Below are 23,310 nucleotides of genomic sequence, written 5' to 3'. Positions count from 1 at the left end.
CTCCTCCTGAGTGCAGCAACGTCTCTGGCTCGCCGCTCCTGAACTGCATTGCTGTAGGAGCGCGCGGCGCTCGGGCGCAAGCGAGACCTGCAGTGCCGAGCGGGAGAGGAAAAGCGAGGTCGGGCGAGGAGCCGGCGCCGGAGAGCGAGGCCATTTGACCTGCCTCCCGGCCATGTACATTCCGTGCCAGCCTGCTCCTAATAAAGCTATGGGGCTGGGACGCTGCCTGCCGCTTCTTCACGCCCTATAAATACCCGGTCCAGAAGACCGGCTCGGGTGGCTTCTGGTCTGCCTGCCCCCCGCCCCGCTCAGAAGAGCCGCCGCCGCCTCGGGAGACCCGAGCCCGAGCGTCCCTCCTCCCAGCCAAGCCGGCGAGATGCCCCGCGTAGATGCAGATCTCAAACTGGACTTTAAAGATGTCTTGCTCAGACCTAAGCGGAGCAGCCTCAAAAGCAGAGCAGAGGTGGGGCATTTCCAAATGAGCATGCTTTCTCTCTCCCCCCCCCCCTTTAATACGCGCTGTCTGACTTCAGTAGACATAACCCCTGTTCTCTTCCGATTTGCATTTCAGGCTAATGGATTACTGGTTCTGCCCTTCCCGCCTCCTGTCTTTTTGTCCCTAATACGAAGTAAAATAATTTCAGAACTTTATGTGTAACCCCGCCGATGAGGATGGCCTAGTGTATCAGCCACGGCTTTGCTTTGCTTTGCTTTCCTTTTTTCACCATTTGCAGGCTGCGATCCAAAGGAGAATCTTTACTGGATTGTTCAGGACAGTTTATTCCCTTGGCTCGCTCTGGCGTGGCCGGTGCATCTGATGGAATTGCTTCCAAATTTGCAAGAAGCCAGCATGGATATGGGGGGAAGGAAGGAGACCTAGAGTCGGATTGCTTTGTGCGCGGAACTCTTTGTGGAGGCGCCGATAAACAAGAGGCATGACATGTCATTTTGCGGGCGAAAGGAGGGGAGAGCGGAGGGGGGCCGTGATTCAAATTACAAACCGTGCATTAGAGGCCTGTCTTTTCCTTGAGTGGAAGCAGGCTAGAGCGGCGATTTTCTGAGGACGGCGGATCAGGTGCCTTGAATAACTAAGTGCACGCACCACACACACACAAAGAAGCACAGAAAGGGCGGGGGGAGCTTGGAAGGGGAATGAAAAAACCCTTTTGTGTTTAGCAGAAGATCAGCTTATGCATTGGTCTTTAATCTTCCCACATTTATCATTAATTTAGCCCTATTTAACATATGGCCTTCAAAAGTATGTTGAAGAGTTCGTATTTACACAAACATGGTGTTCCATGGGTAAGGATCAAAAAAGTCAAAATGTCACCGTTGACTGTACCATTGAAGCCCCATGCGTTTTGTATGTGCATCAATGTTATATGCTTGTACAAAGGGACAAAGCTTTGATCACATAATTGACCATTCCCAAATGAAGACTTCTGAAGCAGGTTTAAAGAACAAGTCTCCAAGGACTGCAGGACACATTCAGTCAGTCTAGATCAGTGTTTCTCAACCTTGGCAACTTGAAGATGTGTGGACTTCAACTCCCAGAATTCTGGCTGGGGAATTCTGGGAGTTGAAGTCCACACATCTTCAAGCTGTCAAGATTGAAACAGGTCTAGATGATCCTTGGCCAGGATCCAACAGGAACACTGCATTTCCTTACAGCACCCTGTTTTGTGCAACTGAAAAAAGAAAGTGGATGGTTGTGAATAAAAATGCAGGGTTCCCCTCTCTCCCTCTATTATGCAGATTACTACAATATCTTTGGTTGTAATCAAATGGTTTACATAATTACAATTACTGCTCCATGATTGCAGGCTATGTAGACATTTGTCTACATAGCTGTCGTTAAAAGACATCTCTCTGCAAGAAATTACTGTTATGGGAAATATTTCTGAAATATGGGTTTCCAGCATGTACTGATCCAAAAACTTTACCGGGACCTGTAATTTTCTGGGAAGGACTTTGAAAGAGAGTCTAGAATTGGAGGGCCTTTTTAATTGAATGAGACTGGAGCTAAAAATGCTTACAATCCACCAGGACATGTTTGATAAATTTGTGTTAATTTAAAACCTAATCACCATGTAATCTTGAGCATCATTCACAGGTGCAGGTTACAAATTAACAGTGGCTTCCAGTTAAGTAAGATTAAAAAATTTTGGTGTAGTATGACCATTATATTCACATATGGATTCTATATGTGCATGTAAATTTGAAAGTAGGCCCTGTTGGATTCTATAGGATCCACTTAAATATTATTGGAATACAAGCCTTGAACCCAAGCTGCTTTTCTCTTATTTCTAGAAACATAATGTTAGGTATTGACTCTTGATTCTTTCTGAATATTATAACATATGAGATTCAGTTTTGTTCTTAGGATGGATTTTGGAAGCTCAACATGCAAGTGAGTGAGGTGCCCTCCTCCTCATGTGAATATTTAGTACATGGAAGGGTTTGGGGGTCTTGAGAGTATCATATAATCCAGGAATTTACACACACACCTGTTGCATATAAACTATTCTTATAAATCTTTTTATCATGCTGAATTGGATTTAGCAGTTACACATCAGCTGAACCTTAATTTCCTTAATTATGATTGGTTGCTTATGCCAAAGTTGTAGGTTGATACCTAATGCTAAACTATAATGTGTGTGTGCATGCCTTTAAGTCAGTGAAGGCAGGACAATTAAATAACAGCTGGTAGAAGGCAAAACCTTGTCTAAATATGATAGGTCTTAAAAACTGTTTACAGTGTGAAGATTGCTACTCTATTGGATTATAATAGGCAGCTGGTTTCATAATTTGGAGATAACTAATGATCTCCAAATTATGAATGAATTTGATCAAGTTTTCTAAACTGAATTTTAGTGCATAGATGGGGTGGGGGAAAGATGTTCTGTGAAGTTACTTAGTGGCCAGACTATAAAGCGGCATTAAAAGTAAAAATAGCACTCTTTAAAGCAAATTGGTAAAGCTGGGAAACTCCTATAAAATTGATATTATAATTTCATGGGTAGTAAATCTTGTTGCTAATTCTGGAGTCCAGATCAGTTGCACTTTCTGAATAGTCTTGGAGGCCAGCCCATGTCAAGTATATTGCAGCCCTGTTGAGAGTTTACTAGGGCATATAACATAATGGACAAGTACCTCTTTCAAGAATTGAGTAGCTGATGAAAAAGCCAACACAGCATGATACAAATATTCTCAACCACTTCACTTTTGTCATCTGGGGAGCCCTGGATCGAAAAGTATGTCTATATTACAAATCTACCCTTTCCATGAGCATGTGATTCCATTGCTCACATTTGCTGACAAGTTAATATCAGATTTGAATTTCAGGCGTTCTCATGGGCTAGGCCAGCTTATTGCCTAAATGAGATACTTTACAGTGCTAGAAACATATTGGCTAGCTATCTCCTTCCTTGCCCTTTTAGTACACTAAAGGATTTATTATGAGATCGTAGGTATTTTTGTAGAGAAATAATTATTTAATAACTGTTATCTTGGTGGTTATGTTTTCCTAACTTTGTGCCTTAATTCTATGAGTGCATTTTTGTCACTGAATATGAATAAAAAGCAGTGCTCCTTTCTGATCCAAAGCACAGATTGAAAAAGGTGTTGTTTCTACAGGTAGATCTTACACGTACCTTCACGTTCCGTAACTCCAAGCAAACCTATACAGGCATCCCCATAATCGTAGCAAATATGGACACTGTGGGCACTTTTGAAATGGCACAAGTTATGACTAAAGTAAGTACTTCTTAATTCTCCTCTCCTATAAAAAAAAGAAATGAAAATAACATTTGAATTAATTTGAAGTCATTGGAACCATTTAAGCCATTGACCTTGATGTGGTCTGCTGTCTGTAGTAAATGTAATCTTCCATAAAAAGTAAACTTTATGACTGGTCTGAATAACACTCATGTGAAACATAAGCCCGTTAAGGGTAGCCAATTTTGAATATTGCTAATTTTTGTAAGAAAGTTACCGCTTATTGAAAGAGGTTCTGTAGTTAAGTTGTGAAAGAATTTAGCTGAATTTGTATTATTCTCAAGCAGCCCATTTTTTTTTCTCAAAGAATCCTAGGAACAATACATCGGTGAAGGCAGGACTCTTTCGCAGGTTTTTTTATTCTTGAACTTTTAATACTTGGGAGCTTGCAATGAATTTCATTGGAATGGTCATGTTATGTAGACTATATCAAGAAATTTCACTAATCTTAATATGAAATTAAAATTACATAAATTATATTTTTATAGTCTGTAAGATGAAAACATTTGTTATCTATTTTATAACTCTTGAAGGACTCAGATTAGCATATTTAATAGTTTTACTACTATATATAGTATAATAGTATAGATTTGGTAATATTTCAGATGTGTGTTGAAACTGAATTAAAATGTGCTGAAATAGTACGTTTCTAGTTTGTAAATATACAGTAGCTCCATGTTCTTATATGTAAGCCACAGTCATCTGCTCCTTCATTCATTCAATTTATATCCTGCTCTTTGATTTATTGATCTCCAAACAGCATCAATAAACATATGATACCAATAAATATATGATACCATTAAAAATAAAAATAAAATAACTACACCATATAGACAGAAAATTACATGCAGACATACGTGCATGCTTATCACACTATTCTCTTTCAAGGTATCATTATGCGAAGGGCAGAAAAGGAGTAAAAATTATTAAGCAAAAGAAATTAAAGGCATGAAATAAGGAAAAAAAAGGAAAGATACCTAAAATTAGTTCATACCAACATCATTCATTATACCTCTCTTTATCTTTCTATCCCTCAATCTTCGCTTCCGTCATATTCATCCATCACTTCATCCATTGTCTTTTGATCTTTAGATGTCCCACCTCTGTCTTTGAGGATATCATCAACTTTATCCAACCAGTTTTCTCAATCTGCCTTTCCTTTTGACTCATTTACTAATTTGTTTTGCAATTTGATCTTCATTATTTCTCTCTGTATGTTCAGACCACCTCAGTGTACTTTTTGCCTAGTAGTTACTTACTTTTATATTCAGCCCTATTCATTCTTGACTTTAACTCTTGTTTGACCACATTGACTTTTTAAGTAAACCGTTCCTGTTGCAGTCAACTTTTTAAAATGTTTCTCTTAACAATTCCAGTGCTCAATTTCTTGCTCTCTTGACCACATTCCTTGCAACTTTATTTTTCTCTGTATACCATTAAACAGTATTTTTTCCTCATATTTTGTAATAATTCTCTCATATGCCTTTTTCTCATGCACAACCTCTTCTACTTTATCATCTCACCCAATCATCTTTTTCCATACTTCCTGTTTACCTCACGCTTCTATGGTAGTCTGTAATGGTTCTTAGATAAGAACAGCTCTTTTATCACAGTTCTTAATCATTTTCTTCTCTAATGGACTCTTAGTATAATTACTAAATTATTGTAGAAGATTGCAGGCTTATTATTCAATCCTATAATGATTGAACTCAAATAAAATTATTTACAAATAATGCCAAAATTCCACTATTGTGGAAATCTATGGCAGTCATACCACATATGGACAGAATTCATATTTTAAGCCAGTTGCTTGAATCTGGAGGACCGTTGACCTCCAAAGAAGCATTCAGGCCAAAGGCTTTAGCTCCTCACTGCTGTCTCTTTCATGTGTAGTCTAAGACAGGGTTCCTCAACCTTGGCAACTTTAAGACGGGTGGACTTCAGCTCCCAGAAGTCCCCAGCCAGCTGGGAGTTGAAGTCCACCCGTCTTAAAGCTGCCAAGGTTGAGGAACCCTGGTCTAAGATCTCTGCATAGCTTTCTGTTTCTGTATGAAGATCATACCTTCCTATTGTTTAAACAAGAACCCTTCATACATTACAATGATGCCATGGATCTTTATTTTTTTGTGTGTGGCTGCATCAAACAGCATAATTATACCGTATTTGTTTGTTTGCTTTTCTAGTACACAATGTTTACTGCAATACACAAGCATTACTCTCTAGAACAATGGAAGCTGTTTGCAAGTGATCACCCAGAATGCCTAGAGGTACTTTTTCACAAAGTTAATGATTAAGTATTAGATTGTGTTTCTTGAAATATAAGAAGGACTCTGATGTGTCCTATACTGTTGCAAGAGAGTGCTTTATAAAGGTAAAAATGTTTCCAAAAGATACTAGACCCATAGGATGTATGGTGTATATTAGAGGGACCCAGTGTTATTGGGGCAGTGGCACTTGTGGAAATTGGGGTGCATTTATGGATACAGGGAGGCTGCCCAGTAATAAAATGACTGTTGTGATCCTTACCAATCACAAAACATCCATTTACCAGAACACAAACTGGTGAGGGTACCCTCACCATCATATCTAGCACAACTGGATACTCTCTACCACAACCAGCTCACGTGCTTCCAAACAAAGCATTGAACTAGAGCTGTTTCCCCTATTTATTTTCTAAACAATATACTGTATTTGGAACCTATGTGAGGCCTTGAGGCATTCTTGGCAAACTAGATGGTAGAAGGTAGCCCTTTGTTTAACAGGATGCCAACTTCTTGCTGATAATTATTTTTAATTAAAATAATATTTAAAGATAAACTAAATGGGGCTGACCAAGGAGTCTAGAGGGCAGTAGGGATTGTGTTTGTAGGTACATTGGTGCTCAGGCACCATGTTGGTATTTATTATATTTTTTATTTCCACACCATTGTGGCTATCCCATCCTGGAAGATCAAGGGTATAATACATAATATAATTAGAAATAATATAGAACACTGGAAAGATATGTGCATATCAAAATTTATTGATCTATTTATAGATTGAGTTTATAGATATATTATTATGTTGTACAATCTTTTTCATGTTTCTTTATCAATTCACTCTGATAAAGACTATTTAGGGTTTCAGCTTTAATAGTATGGAAGAGCAAAACGTTAATGGAATATAAAAACCAAGTTTAAATTATTAAAGTTATCAGTTGATGATATGTTTGCAAATTTAGAAAACCCTGTATAGAGGAAATACATTAAAGTAAAGGTAGCCTGACAAAAGTAGGTAAGAAAATGGTTTATTCATCAGTGGTAAGCTGTGAAAACAGCAGCAAACACAATATTTTATTCAGACAAAAACATTGAGATCAAATAGGAAATAAAACATTGTACAATATATAAAACAGTTCTGTAAAAGAAAACCCAAACACAATTTTGAGCTTTGTAAACTTCATTGAAAGAAATGAGAATTTTTATAATAATGCAGATATATTCTAAATGACAAGGAAGCAAATACTTTAAAAGAATAGACAGAAGATTGTACTGATAGACTTGCTAACCTCAGTGTTCCTAAAGATACAATATTGATAAATTAGCAGAAGGCTTTCATTAATTTTTGGAGATTTCCAGGCCAAACCACAAATCCCTAGCTTTTGTCCCACTGTGTTCAATTTGAAAACTCCTTGTTATTTTAAAATTTACTTGTTTTTTGGGGGGGAGGGGTATGCATATGAATGTATGAAATTGTAGTTAGAGCTTGAGATGTGATGGTATGAATGTCTTCAGGGGGTTGTGGGGGGAGGATAAAAAGCCTAGATGGCTTATTTGGGAGCATGTAAGCTTTAAAAGTTATATAAGGGCTTTATAGATTTTGTAGCTCTTTGAATTTTGTCTAGAAACAGTCTAGGAGTTGTTTTCATATAGAAGTCACGTGCTGCATATATTCATTAATAGTATGAACAAATCATTTCAGACCGTTGAAGTTTCTAAATACTTGGTGCCCTAGTCTCATTATAGTACTTAAGTTGGGTGTAACTAAGAGATATGTCGCCATGGAGCAGATTTAGCATCTTCAGAAATGAATGTAATCAGAGAACAGCTTGATTATATCTGAGAGCTATGTATCAATTTGACCTTGATTACTTTGTAAAACCAGATGTTCCTGGTATTCTCAGCAGGTTGAAGTGAACTCCAGAGAATATAAAGGTACCTGGCACAGGCTAAGTTCCTACTCCTTGATTGGGTTTTGGCTAGCCAGGGGCAACTCAGTGTAAGAGAAAAATCTCCAGATCCTAGCCAAGGACAATCATTTCTCCCTATCCTTTATTTTCATATTTTTATATTTATGTATCAAATTTGTCACCGTCCATCTCGTTGAGCGACTCTGGGCAGTTTACAAAACAATTAAAATCAATTAAAATTACAAAATTGCAATAATCCTTACTGCAAAACATTTTCCTTCCAGATTCTGTAGCTACTCTTCATAGCATGCTCACCAGTCTCTTGAGGGAAGGGCTCTGCTTTCCATTCAGGAAGTTCCAGGCTTAATCTCTGTCTCTTCCAGATAGAGTTAGGAGAACCCCAGTTTCAAATTCTGGAGAGCTACTACTAGTCAATGCAGACAGCTGTCAGCTATATAAAGCAACAAATGGCCTGATACAGGATGAAGCTGCTTCTTATATTCCTATTTAAAACATGGAACTTTCTCCTTGACAAATTGTATGAACTCATCCAACTTAGGAAAAATGTAGGTTGCCAAAAATATCAAGGATGTTCTTAAATGCTGTATTCTGTTTCGATCACAAAAGAGATGCAGTGTGCATGGCAATAAATAAGTAAGTAAATAGTTGCAGTGGAGTACATTATTCACACACATTAAAACTTCATCCTGTATTGCAACTTTGCTGTGTTCCTAGAAAAAACCCCCCTGAAAAGTCACATATTTAATTGTCTTAGATATTTTCCCAGGTGGCTGCTTCTGCAAAGCAATGCGATGTGAATACTTTTGATCTCATTTCTATAAAAGCCTTAATCGTTCTCATCTTCTTTTTCCAGCATGTAGCAGTGAGTTCAGGCAGTGGGATGGCAGACTTTGAGAAGCTGATAAACATCATTGAGGCCATTCCCCTTATCAAATACATCTGCCTGGATGTGGCCAATGGTTATTCAGAACACTTTGTGGAATTTGTGAAAGCTGTCCATGTCCGGTTCCCAAAGCACACCATCATGGTAGGGTTTGGAGAAATGGGGAGATGGATAGGTTTGTAATTTGGCAAAAGATTCTCTTGATTCCAGCAAATGTATTCCATGTCTTGTGTCTTAGCAAGGAAGGACCATAAATAATAAAACACGCATTTGATATGTAAAAAATCCAGGTTTAATCTGTAGCACCTCTACAGGTTGTATAGACTCCTGTATGAAATTTTGCTGCCAGTCAATATGGGCAATATTGAGCAAAACTGATGAATGGTTTGACTTCGTGCTTCTATTCCAGGGATGGGGTGTTCTTTTCTGCTATCTTTGCATATTGTTGTGAGATGATCCAGACCATTCCATTCCCTCCAAGTATACTTTAGAGAGCATTACCTAAGAGAGACACCAACACTTCCTAATATATTGATAAAATCCTGCAAGATTTCTGGGATTACAAAAAAACAACATCTTTATTTTGGAATGGACCAGGGGTGGGCACTGTATAACCACCCCCTGTCCTCTTAGTGGAGCTGATGTGAGATCATGGCTCATTTTAAGGTGGTTGTTTTAATTACAATGTTCCTTGCATTAGAGAATGACTCTGGATTTGGAACAAAGGAGAAATAGTTATGCTGGTAGACATTTCTACAGGAGTTTTATTACTTCTGATTCATTTTGTTTCTGAGTTATCTCACAAGTGAAAGATGGAGAATGAACTCCACAAAAGGACCCATTTGGACTTCTTTCTATAGTACTCTTTGCGTGCACACACACATATAAGAGTTTTAGTAACAGTCATGTCTTCAGATGTATTTATTTATTTATTTGAACTTTATAAACCTGTCCAACTCTAAAACAACTCTAAGTGGGGTACAATAAAAACAATAATATACAATATTATATTTGTGATCCCATCTCTTTTTATTTAAAAGAGTAGAAAAACATTTAAGGCTTATGGGATAGGTTGGGCTAGAGATCTAAAGCACAACACAAAGATTGGCATGTTAACAGGTCATGTGTTGAATTGTAGTGGTAATAATGTCATTAGTGAGTTGTAGAATGAACCAGGGATTTGAATCTGGGATTTCCATCTTGAAGGCTAGCTTTCTAGAGTCTGCATCATACAGGCTTTAATTTTTTATAAAAACATACAATATAATTTTGAAACAAATAATATTGTTTCATGCATTGTAAGCTTGTTAAAAATATTCAAAAATAGTATTAGCACAGAAGAATGGTCAGTGCTTTTCCAGAACACAGGTGAGTAACTACATTATTAGATACACACCATCCCAAGCTTCTTAGAGGAAGGATGAGTTAAAAAATGTCATAACAAAAACAAAAAATTCATGCACAAGTAGAGACATGGATTATGTAAAGTGGTGGATAGTACTTTTCAGTAAATGCTAATAGAAGGTAATGCCTCTTTTGAAACTGTGAGCCTTTTCCGAAGAAGTAGTTCATCAAAAGCAAATCAGTTGTTGAAGCAAAATGTTTCTTTTATGTCTACTTTGACCATTGTTATCAGTGAGGAAATGCCTTTCTAGAAATTGTGACTTATTTAGAAGAGTTTCATGGCACTTTTTTTTAGTGACTTCTTTTCAGTCAGAAAAGGCACGTTTTTGCCCTGATGTTTCTGTTCTGATCTCAACCTTTCTGGCTTGCTGTATTAAGCAAGATTTCTGTTCTATTAAATAAAAGTGTTGATTGTGCAAAATGGACTATAAGAAATGTTTGTACTTGCTACATATAGAGTTATGCCTATGATAATGTTCCCCTTTTCTTTCAACATTTTAAGGAAATGTAGATAAGAGATACTAGGAGAAGGGGCGGAGGAGGGACACCTAACTTGCCAGAGTGACCTGGCATAGGAATAAGATCCAGTTAGTGCCAGGGCAAAGAAACTGTCTATTTTAATAGAAATATTTGCTTTTACAAGATAGAAAGTAGATGTGTCATACACCTGCTGATCACTTGAGAACTTTGGCTGTAAATCAGCCAAGATGATTGTTGATTGCTGAACAGCACATTGGATAATCACACCCCATTTTAAAAGAGTTTGTGGCTTTGAAAATAAGGCAATTTTCTGCATATAAGTGAGAATGCACAATGTATGTAATCTGCCCAGAGTGGAGGGCAGGCTATAAAAGGAAGGAAGGAAGGAAGGAAGGAAGGAAGGGAGGGAGGGAGGGAGGGAGGGAAGGAAGGAAGGAAGGAAGGAAGAAAAAAAGAAAAAGAAAGAAAGAAAGAAAGAAAGAAAGAAAGAAAGAAAGAAAGAAAGAAAGAAAGAAAGAAAGAAAGAAAGAAAGAAAAAATACATTTGTTCACTGCTGCAATCATTGTGGATTTATTCATTATCTAATGCTTTTGCCTATATTTCAGGCAGGAAATGTGGTAACAGGAGAGATGGTGGAAGAACTTCTTCTGTCTGGAGCAGACATTATTAAAGTAGGAATTGGACCAGGTAAGCTGGTTAAAAGTGTATATGCTCAAATTACTCGCTTATTCATTTATGTCAGGAGTATTTTCTTTGTATTCTTACTGCCTATAACAGTGCTGTAAACCTGGAAAATACCCTGGTAAAATCGACCATACCACATGCCTTGATGGGGCTGTATTCTAAGATTACATGCTATATTCAGGGGGCTTCTTCTGATGAGTTGCAGAGCAAAGAAAGTGAGGCTCCACTGAGTTTAGCTCAGTCTTCAAGGTTTAGGAATTTGGAGTAGTTTGGGACAAGCGAAATGAACCTTAGAACCTTGTCTGTGAAATGAATAACATTATCCTGTTGTAGAGCTGCTATGAAGATGAACAAAATGACAATTACCAACATTGACAAAGCAGAGAATTTTACAGGGATGATACAGCAGCATTTACTTCAGGGAAGATGATTCCTCTTTATTCATGTAAAAAAGGGATCTCAAGGAAGCGGTGTCTCTAAGAAAAAGGAAAATGATCCCTTAGAAAGAATCCATTTCTTGACTGAACAGATACCCTCTTGCAGATATCATTTAGATAAACTGATAGCTAACAGAAATCTAAAGAACAAAAAAACAGTGTCTGATTTGGTATATGGATGGACAAGTTGGAAGACTGGTTTGCAAGTATAAAAAAATACGGACAGGTAGAGTGAAAAGTTGCTGTAAACTAGATCTAGGTATATTTCCTTTTCTTTTTCTTATCTTATGCCTTTAATTTTTTTGGCTTATAATTTCCTTGTTTGTGCTTTGTGTAACATTGCTTTCCCCAAAAGGGAATACCATGATGAGTATGTATGTATGTTGCAACATCTGTGAAAAAATCAGCAACTTAACTGCCCTCACATAGTCTGGGAAAATATACATTCTGATAATGATGGGGGGGGGACTCTAAATACCGTAAGTATTTGTGTCCTAGAATAGCTAGGCATGGTAGTAGTTTCCAGGGTTTTGTTGAAGACACATTGCTGAAAGCAACCACAAAGCCCTTAAGTTCAACACAGAAGTACGTGGATCATTGCCAAATGACTCATTTGATTTGAAAGAGAAAACTTTTCCAGAATTAGGAGATTGCTAAAAAGGAAGATGATAGACAAAGTCAGAGTCAGGTCTCTCCAGAGACATGCAAAGATATATTCAAAATCACAATACTAAAAGCTCAGGTAGAATACTGAATAAAAAGCAATAAAATTGTGCCACTGCAATTTGGCTGTTTTGCCATCAAAATTCAGTGATGTGAAATTGGAGTATGGCGGAGGGTACGTGCAGCCCAAGAGAACAGATTACCTACCTATGCGGAGGAGTTAACCAATAAGTGACATTAATCTTGCTGTGGATTTCCTATCCGAGTGGAGGTTTGGATTTGATGCCTCCAAGGCTCTCCCTAGCCCTGTTTCATGTAAAGCAGTGTTGTCCAAACTTGGCCCTTTAAGATGAGTGGACTTCAACTCCCCATGCTGGCTGGGGAATTCTGGGAGTTGAAGTCCACTCATCTTAAAGTGGCCAAGTTTGCACAACACTGATGTAAAGGAAGACGTCAAGAAGAGGAAAAGGGTATTTACTGGTTTTGTTGCTAATCTTTCAGTCTTTATGGATCCGATCAAGTGTTATTTTGGCTTTTGTGAATGTTGTGTCCTGTCCCCTAGAAAAGAGCTCTCTTATTCTGTCCTGTCCATATGATTTTATTAGTGTATGTATATGTGAGAAGGCTCCCATATGGGTTCAGGTATCTGAAGGCATCAGGGACTGCATTTCATCTAAATTGCAAGGTGCTGTGATGTCATATTTTTTTTCTTCTTAATGCCTAGGTTCTGTGTGCACTACTCGGATAAAAACTGGAGTTGGCTATCCACAGCTCAGTGCAGTAATTGAATGTGCAGATTCTGCCCATGGACTACAGGGACATATCATTTCCGTAAGCAGGATCTGTGTTAAATTCAATAAATGAAAACAAGGATCCAGAAGCAAAGTCCCAATAAGTAGAAATTAAGGGAGATTTTTCTTGGATTATTTTTAACTCTTCTACTTATTATTTTATTTAAAAACTTACAGACCGCTTCCCAGGTCAAAGACATGATTCTGCTCATAAAGATTTTGGAAGTTTTCAGATACAGTGATACCTCGGGATACAAACTTAATGCGTTCCGTGACTCTGGGCATATCCCGAGTTGGTTGTAACCCGACGCAAATTTCCCCACAGGGTTCAATGTAAATCCGGTTAATCCATTCCGCCCTCCGAAATTGGTCGCACCCCGAAGCAAATTTTCCCATAAGGTTCAATGTAATTACCGTTAATCCGTTCTGGCGTCCGTGGACCACGTGTCAGGGGCGGGAGAACGGCCGGGCGCCGCATGGTGGGAGAACGGCCGGGCGCAGCACAGCGCGAGAATGGCTGGGTGCGGCGCGGCGGGAGAATGGCCACGGACCACGTATCGGGCGGAAAAATGGCTGCGGACCACGTGTCAGGGCGGAAAAATGACTGTACCCCGAGGCGGAGTTTGCACATCGAGGTAAATTTTTGCGGCTGGAGCTGGTCGTAACCCGAAAAGTTCGTTAGTAGAGGCGTTCGTATCCCGAGGTACCACTGTATTTGTTGCCTCTTGTATTGTGTTTGGCAAAAACTACAGAAGCAATAATTGCTTCTGGCATACAGAGATCCAGTAGTTCATCCTTGGTTTGCACCAGTTGCACCAACAAAGTGGTCTACAGAACAATTCCATGTACAGTGCATTAGAATTGTCACTCTTCAGTGCATATGTTTAGTAACAGAACATTCACACTTGGTGAATATAGATTGAAGGAAAGGAGTATAGATAGGCCATCCCATCTCACCTTTCTGTGAATGTCTTCAGTGTGCTTTACAAGTTACTATAATGGTTTATAATCTTATCAAAGAAAATTTAAAAAATAATTTTAGGTATTTATTTAATACTTTCCTGCCCATTCTGAAGGATAGAATGCAAGGCTTAAGTACGTGCTTCATTTTATAATTTGTACAGAGAAATAAGAACATCAGGCTTATAGAATACAGTAAATCAAGAAAATGAGCACACCAGTCAGTCCACAGATATTCCAGAAGTGCCCTTGAAAAGGGAGTATATTTTCCAAAACACTTTGGGACATATAAAACCTTCTTTACTGGCACTTGGGATTCTTCCCTCTCCATCAGTGCCTGCCATCCTCATTCATTGTAGTGAGATTAAATAGAGGAAAGTGGGCATCTTCTTTAGTGCTCCTGTTTTCTGAAAAATCTCCATATCCACAACACTGATACTCATGACTGCTTGTTTGGGCAAATATATCTGATTAATTATTGCAATAAGATTATGCCTAAATCCCATTTCCAGTAACTTTTTAAGAAATTTGCATTCTATTGTCTAATGCTTTGAAGACAGACCACATAAAATTCCATGTAAATGGAATTTTAATCTGCTTTTTTGGGGGGGTGCCTTTGAGTCAGTGTTGATTCCTGGTGACTGCCTGGATAAGTCCCTGCATTGTTCTTGGCAAGATTTTTTTCGGAAGTGGTTTACCATGGCCTGCTTCCCAGGGCTGAGAGAAAGCGACTGGCTCAAGGCTGGCTTTGTGCCCAAGGTGGGACTAGAACTCCCCATCCCCTGGTTTCTAGCCTGGTGCCTTTACTACACCAAACTGGCTCTCATAATGTGCTTAGTGTATTGAAATTAAACCCTTTATGAAAAAAAGATTGACGCTTTCACTTTCTAGCTCTCATTTCCTATAAATGCTTAGGCTGAATCCTTCTGCCAACACCAGGTTAAATACCAGTGTGTAACAGTAACAAATGGAGATGTATGGACTGACCTCTTCCCTTGTCTCCATCCTTTATTCAGGATGGAGGATGCAGCTATCCAGGTGATGTGGCCAAAGCTTTTGGTGAGTACTATCTGTTGCTAAAGAGTGGGAAATGCATTAAGATAAATCTACTACGATTAGGAATGGACAGTATGTGATTTTGCTTGTTTGTTTTTTTAAATCTCAAATTATTCCCATCCCACTTCTGAAGAAACAAATTTGGCAGGCTCTTACTATGTAATGGAGCAAACAGTCTTTTCACTCATTCCTACTAGGATCAGCTGGTCTCAGGATGGAGAGTAATTGTCTGTCATATAGCTATCAAAGCTGAAGAACCTGTCAGAGAGAGGTGCCTGTGCTCATACAGCTTCAAGAGTAGGACTGAACAGAATTTCACCTCCAAACTTTTAAAGACTATTCATGACTCAGATCTTTTTTCCTATGATGGATGACTGTTAGTTTTGTTTTCCTTTCATTCATCTCTGACTCTTTAAATTCACAAGTTCTTTCCATCTCCTAAAAAAGAAAACTGCAATTTTGTAGTAAGACACGAATGAAATCAGCATCCATTGTAGATAAAAGCTAAAATTTATAACATAATATTTTCTGTAAATTAATTCTTACAAGTATTCTGGAAATATAAAATAATACAAACAAAGGAAGGTATAAAATGGGACAGATTGTTTTATAGCCTGATGCAAATGAATTTGTTTTTCCCTGCTCCCTAGTACTTAAGACCTACCACTAGTAGCTGATGTTACTACTGATAATAATGATATTGATTGGATATCAGTAGTGGCACCATTAACCACTTGGTTTTTGAAAGTTCTAATTCTCTGAAAGCTCTTCTCTAAATAATGGTCCCAATAGATGTATGCTGCTCAGTATACGCATCATTTCCTTCTACTGTACTTATTCTATTATTCCTCAATATATGCATTATTTCCTTCTACTTATTTTCCCCTGATGTTACTGCTTTTATGGATGTGCGTTTACACCAAACAGCTAATGCTGTCAAAATGTTAAGTGAAAAGTGTTTTGCTGTTTTAAGAAATCCACTCACGAAAGTTAAAACATTAACTTTAATGAGTCAATTCCTTAAAAGAGCACATGATTTTTCAGCTGTAAAAAGCCTGAAAGAAGACATGCTGCCTTAATGAATAGCGGAAATGGATCTGCTTGTGTGACATTCAGATAGACTTCCTTTGAATAATTTTTGAAGCATGCACAGCCCTAATGAACAAAATCTAAATTAGTGTACAAAGTTGTGGATGAGTACAAACAAATCAAAGTTTAATCTAAACAAAATAATATGTGAATTGAGAAGCAGATCCTGGTTAGTTGAAAGGTCGATCAGAAAACAAGAACCACAACTCTGCTGTGTGAATTACATTTCTCGTGAAGGTTTAAATTAATGGATTTGGCCCTTAATCTAGATATCCAGGTTGTGGTACCTAAGAGTACATTTCAGATTTGTCCTTGGTAACTTATGCCTTAGATCAGTGATGAACAATGTGTAGCCCCTGTGCAGCTCCTCAGTATCCCATGATTGTGCCAATGAATTCTGGTAAAAAATGGTTGAATTTGGGTGATGCAGTTTTAGGGTTCTTTTTCAATAGTAAGGCTACAAAGGGAGAGGAAAGCTCTAGGACAGTGTTTCTCAAACTTGGCAACTTTAAGATGTGTGGACTTCACCTCCCAGAATTCCCTAGCATGCTGGTTAGGGTATTCTGGGAAGTGAAGTCCACACATCTTAAAATTGCCAAGTTTGAGAAAACCCGCTCTAGGAAAAAACAAGTCCAATTTCTACCCTCAAAACCTCCCCCAGATCAGCACAAGCACCTCAAACTTTTGCTTACAAAATTTGCCTCTTCTGCTGCTGAATTTTCACAGAATGATTTCAAGTTATTTGGAAGAGGTTGTGGGTTTTTAAGAGTAGGAACTGAAGAGAGTGACCTATCAGTTCTCCTCCTCACTTTCTCATCCTGAAAAATGGGAAACCTCAAAATCAGCATCACTCCTTCATGTGACAGTGTCACCCTTCAACTACAGTTCTCCCTTTGATTCGGTGAGCAAGTAGTTGCTCAGCATTGCCTTTGATATCTCTTTTTTGGGCTACCATAACTTCTTTGTTGAATTCCTTGGAAAAAATGTTCAGAAACTTCAGCTAATTTAATATGTGATACATAAATTATTGATTATGGAGCTCTGGACTGCCTTAGTGAAATGTTTTTTTGGTTATTAGTTTAATTTTGGATGCAGTTCAGTGTTATTCTTCTGAAGTCCTATCAGCCTCTTTGAAGAGTTGTTCTTTCATTTAGAAGGCTGCCTACTTATCAGTTTTATAGGATAGATGCTCACACAACCCAAAGGTATCTTTCGTAGGAAGATGAAATTTAATTCAATCTAAGTAATTTAATTTACTCAATTTAGGCACTGCCTGGCTCCAGAATGACTTTGGGCGGCTCACAATATAAATACAAAAATATAAATACAAAAATATTTATAATATAAATATAAGAATATATTATAAATAAATATATTATATAATATATTATAAATAAATATAGTAATAAATATAAAAATATAAATACAAAAAGTATAAAATGCAATGTAATTAAAAAAGACCAAGCTAACAAGGAATAGGATAAGAACAAGATAAGTAAATCCTTCTCAGTGGCTTTGGAAGCCCCTGCAAAGGGAGGTTAGACTTTCTGTTACCATTCCATAATAAGGCTACATTTCTTATTAAGTGTTTCTGTATTTTAACCTTATTCTTAACTATCACAGTACCATTATTTGGCAAAAAAAAAAAGAGGGTTGCAAATGTAATAAATACAATGAAGCTGAACAAGAGTAGGTATCTTCAGCAACCCCCCACCCTGTGATATAATTCATAAATAAGTAGCATTTATTCCAAAACAGAGCTTTGGAGACTCTTTCCAATATAGTGATGGTCCATTTATTCTCATTCTTTGTTTTCTTTCCTTTAAACATTTATTGCACAGGATGAGCTATCCTTTTATCTCATGTCCACTAAGTAGGCCCATAAAAGCCTTTACTACAGAACTGTGTGAGAAACATCTTGGAAGTTAAGGCAAATATCCCTTGGATTACACTCTGCATAAATGTATTGACATCTCATAGACACAGACCTGTAACGGGATTAGTGAAAAGCTTTTTTTTTTTTTTGGCAGAAGCATTATGGAGACATCTTGAACAAGCCTTATACTCTTATATTTCAAAACATGTTATGCAAGAATGTTTGTCATCTATGTAGAATGGAGGCTGACCTGTATTTTTTTAACCTTTCAAAAATGGTGTTACATTTTCCTACCTGTCGACTGATGGTAGTGGCATATATCACATATATTTTACCAAATCAGCAATTTCACACCTGAGTTCTTTCAGAACTGCTGGATGAATTTCTTCTGAATCCTTCAATGTGTTTGTTTTGCATTCCTCTTCCTTTCACCATCACTATTTGCACTCCTTCATCAGGCTCCTTTCCTGAAAATGTCTCCGGAGCCACGGGTTTGCGTCCTCTCTCTTCTGTGGTAAAAATAGTCACAAAGAAGTCTCTTAGTTTTTCTTCAATCTCCTCATTCTGTTGTACTCTTTAAGTCTACTGGTATCCAATGCTCTGTTTGCCTCCCAATCCAGTTTCCTGTAAAGCCACTTATGCACAGCCTGTGAAATAGAAAGCACACCTCTTCAGGGGGTTTTTTTGGTGTGAATTTCTTTTTCTTTTAAAATAAAATCTCTTTCAAAATTGCATTTTTTCCAAATGCGAGAAAGCCTTTTTTTAACTAATGTGGGCGCATGGCACGTCTTGTGACAGAGTTTTGTGGACTCATGTCCCTTCCTGTTACATGTCTCTAAATACTGTCTGTGTGCTGTACATATAATACTTGAACTGATGAGGAGATCTCAATTATTAATGCAGCCCTGATTAAACATCGTAACTGCTGTATCGTTTTGGCTTAATCCCTCATAGTCATTTTTTTCCTTTATGCCAATCACAGGAGCTGGTGCTGATTTTGTGATGCTGGGAGGCATGTTTGCAGGACATGATCAATGTGCTGGAGAGGTTATAGAAAAAAACGGTAAAAAAATGAAGCTTTTCTATGGGATGAGCTCTGACACTGCTATGAAGAAGCACGCAGGTGGTGTTGCAGAATACAGGTACCAGGTGTATTCGCTTTTCTGCATAATATACAAGGCCACTTCTTGGAACTCTAATTTTGTTAATGTGGTGTCGGCAGCAGCAAACAGAGGTGCGGTCTTCTGCAATGTCCTCCGTACGGGGCTGCCTTTCAAGGCCACTTGGAAGCTGTAGCTAGTCCAGAACGCAGCGGCGTGGGTAGTAGTGCAGTAGACCCATGTAATACTGCTACTTTGTAACCTGCCCTGGCTCTCCGTGAACTTCCAGATACGATTCAAGACGCTGGTTATTACCTTCAAGGGTCTGCATGGCACAGGACCGCTTTTCTCCTGTTGCCTTTTGCTGCCCTGAGGTCACACAGAGTGGGCATGGCCCAAGTCCCTTCTTTGCAGCAATATGACTTAACAGGGCCTAGGGGATTTGCCTTCTCTTTTGCTGTGCCTGTCCTTTGGAATGATCTCCCCCTGAAATTTGGATGACCCAAATTTGGATGACCTGTATGGATGTCCATACAGCCATAAAGACCTGGCTTTTCTCCCATGCACTGGACCAGGGTGGTAGGTGAGCCCGTTCTGTGACAATGACGTGTGTTATTGTTGCCAGCCTTATGTGCTGATGACTTGTCAGCTTTGTTGCTTATTTTGTTTTGCACAGTATTTATTTTCTTCTTTGATTCTGAAAGGGATGGCTTTACTAATCAAATCAAATAATAAAGCCAATAAACTTTTATTGCTGGGGGAGGGGTTAAGATGATGGCCACCACACGATTGAAGCCCTGTTCCTTTTATTTGCCTGGCACAATGTGTGTAAAAAAGGGGTAAAGTTTCAATCACATGGTTGTCTTGAATTTTTTGCCACTACCCCCCACCCCCGGAAACTCCCAAATGCCAACAGTTGACAAGTTGCAAGCTCAGAAGTGCCCACTAGCAATCAGTCTGGAAGTCTGCTCAGAATGTCATCACTCCTTCTCCTACCCTCTGAAAATTAGATTCTGATGACATGGAGAAATCATGGTGGTCACAATCCAAAACAAAGGTGGGATGATTTCATTGAGCTTAGTGGTTCTGGCCCTGCCAGAGTGGGCAGGTAGTAATGGGGCAGGAGCAGTTAAGGTCATGACTGCTCAAGAGTAGGGTACCACAGGACTTGGCTTTTTCCTCCCTGTTATTTAAGATCTATATGAAACCACTGGGAGGCATCTGTTGGTTTGGGGCAAATTAACAATATTTGGGAGATATACACATTTCTGTAATGAATTAATAAGTATATAATTCATATAGTTGAACAATGGAAGACATCTTCCAAGGGTTAAAAAGATTGGATCAACTTGTAAGTATATTGTGGGGATTTTCATAAGAAGAAAATATATTCCCTTCAGTTCAGAAAAGCAGTTCTATAAAATGGCATTCTCTTTAATACTAACCCCCCAACATATATACTATCTAGATTAATTATAATTACAGTGAGCAAATACCTTCCAAACTGATTTCGGATTGGAATACAAGCAAATATATCTGTGTTTGGATGAGATAGGCACTGTGGGAAAGAAACACATTTTAATATTAGAGAAGACAGCCCACCAATGCAAGTAAAACTATTTTCCTCTCCAGAGCTTCAGAGGGCAAAACAGTGGAAGTACCCTACAGAGGAGATGTAGAAAATACCATCCGTGACATCCTGGGTGGTCTCCGTTCTACTTGTACCTACGTGGGAGCTGCCAAACTCAAAGAGCTTAGTCGAAGGACAACTTTTATTCGGGTAACTCAGCAGCACAGCCAACTCTTTTCTTAGCCAAAGAAGAAAACACTGGGTCTTTGGAGATGTGAAATTTGCTAAGTTCTCTTTCTCCTCCACCTTTTCTTTTTTATTTTGCAGGAAGGGGAGGCGATTAAATAGCTTCCTGCTGACATATTCCAAGCTAGGAAAGAAGCAGGTTGCTTAATACCATTGATTATTGTAGTGGTGTGGGCCTGATGAGGACAAGCCATAAACTGCCTCTGTATCCATGATTATACTTTTGTTCAGAATTCAGTGGTATTATTTTTATATCCCTGCCTATGTAAATAAGAAATCTAGTTTGATCTTTAAGTACGACCCATCATAAGGACCTAGATCTCCATTCATAAAGTATTTGTTGGATCAGCCCTATTACCAGTATAAGCAAAGCCATTCAGGGTTTTATATTCAAAGTTTCAACTACTCCTGCAATGTGTGGTGAAAAGTCAGAAGAACAGGAGAGCAACTCTGAGGCCCAGAAAACCCTCACTGCATGGATACTGCCTCAGCATGCCAGCCTTGGAATAGCACTTACAGAATGAAAAAATGCTGTTTTATTTTCACAGAGGCATCAAGTGCTCAATTTTTAATGTGTGTTGATTGTACTTAAAATGGTTCTTAAAATGGTTGATGAAATAGTTAGACTCAATTTATTGTAATGCTTTGTTAGGGAATAGGTTTCAACATTGCAAATGGAGATGCCCTTTCTGTTCATTCATATCATTTTAAAGAAGAAACATTTAAACTAATGATGGTGGCTATCTTTCTTAAATTCCTTTGGGTGAAGACAAAGAAGGCACTACAGCTTCACATCTGAGCCTACTGTGCAGAGCCAAATTAAAAAAACCATTCATCAAAAAAAGATCAAGTGTTTTCTAAAACTACGAAACAGATGTAGAGATGTTTCTATGTAATTGAGCAGTCTCAAATACAGATTGATTAGCTCCAGTCAAACCCAATTCATAAGCATTGGGCAGGAAAATCAGGTTTAACTTTCACCAGGCCCCCGTGTCCAGCCCTTTTACTTTCTTGTGTACATAACATGTATCACTGCATTCATTTCTATTAAAGAAGATTCAACATCTGCTGTTATGAAATTGTTGAAGTAGGGTCAAGACTGACCTCCTCTCTTGTCAGAGAGGATGGGGTGGGGGTGGGGGTTTAATTACTTCCTGTGAGTCACTGCAAACCAGCAACCTTCTTTAGAAACATCAATTTTAATTTTAATCAGATAGAATATGTGGGCATAGCAGGGAGGCAAGAGATATATGGCAAGGGAGCAATTGAGTATAGTAAGGAACAATCCCCCTGTCATTTACTGATTATTTTACATAGACAGATGATCTAGCTAAGAAATAGGCAAATTATCACAGGCAGAATGATTTGGAAATAATCCCAAACAAAGAATATTATTCCAACTCTACCACCAGTTTTCAGTTTTCATGGGATGATGGAGGATGGGATGTTGTATATATCAGATGCACCTAATTAGATGTTCTGTAAAAATATGCTGAAGAAATTTGATCTTTTATATTTAGGACCTGGCAGTAGATACTATAGGAGTGCCCATCTTCTCATTGTAGCCTTTCCTTCTAAACCTGAGCCTCAAAGGCACAGATAAACTGATACTTTTGTAATCAGATCATTATTACAAGGGTTTCCCTGCCAACAATGGTTGCCATTATTGGTTCTGAGTGACCATTGATGGGACTAGATTATTTTAATTCATTGGGTTAATTTCTCATAATCAGGACTACCCATCACACTCCTTTTCCCCTCAAGAATGTTCCAGACCTGCTCTAGAACCTTCTGGAGCAGATTTGGGAGAAACTACATGGCATTCTGAATCTGTTCCACTGATTAAATGATATTGTTAGATATTAGGGATATTACATCTTCAAAGGAAAACGTTACCTCAGGCAGCAGGGTTATGGTCCCCTTTTTGTGATTGGACCTTCAAATAACCAAGTATTTTGTTTGGATTAAACCTGGATTTGTTTGTAGTCATCCCCTTGCACACATGATTGCACACTGATTTAGAACCTGCACATTAGGACTGTGCATTTCTTTGAAAATGATTCAGAAGAAATGTTTAAGACTTGGTAAGAACAGATATGAGTCT

At 38.3% G+C, this 23,310-nt stretch overlaps 1 protein-coding gene across 1 annotated transcript; it reads left to right on the top strand.

Moving 5' to 3' along the window:
* GMPR (guanosine monophosphate reductase) lies at window positions 1-22,800 on the top strand. Its single transcript, XM_088130951.1, has 9 exons — window positions 1-463; window positions 3,637-3,756; window positions 5,961-6,044; window positions 8,820-8,993; window positions 11,340-11,421; window positions 13,243-13,349; window positions 15,286-15,328; window positions 19,273-19,432; window positions 21,023-22,800. The coding sequence occupies exons 1-9, from the start codon at window positions 377-379 to the stop codon at window positions 21,201-21,203; spliced, it is 1,038 nt and encodes a 345-aa protein (XP_087987077.1). The 5' UTR covers window positions 1-376; the 3' UTR covers window positions 21,204-22,800.
* The last annotated feature ends 510 nt before the right edge of the window (window positions 22,801-23,310 follow it).

This window comes from Python bivittatus, unplaced genomic scaffold (genome assembly GCF_059951505.1).
Source record: "Python bivittatus isolate LINGU-HERP-01145 unplaced genomic scaffold, Pbiv_v1 ctg000840_np1212, whole genome shotgun sequence".
NCBI classification, from domain to species: Eukaryota; Metazoa; Chordata; class Lepidosauria; order Squamata; family Pythonidae; genus Python; species Python bivittatus.
This window is presented reverse-complemented; position numbering and strand designations above follow the sequence as displayed.

Bases quoted from the DNA above. Each gene is read 5' to 3' on its own strand.
- GMPR (XM_088130951.1), top strand. From the start codon at position 377: ATGCCCCGCGTAGATGCAGATCTCAAACTGGACTTTAAAGATGTCTTG. The intron at 6,045-8,819 runs GTACTTTTTCAC...TTCTTTTTCCAG, and splicing joins ATCACCCAGAATGCCTAGAG to CATGTAGCAGTGAGTTCAGG. The intron at 15,329-19,272 runs GTGAGTACTATC...TGCCAATCACAG, and splicing joins TGATGTGGCCAAAGCTTTTG to GAGCTGGTGCTGATTTTGTG.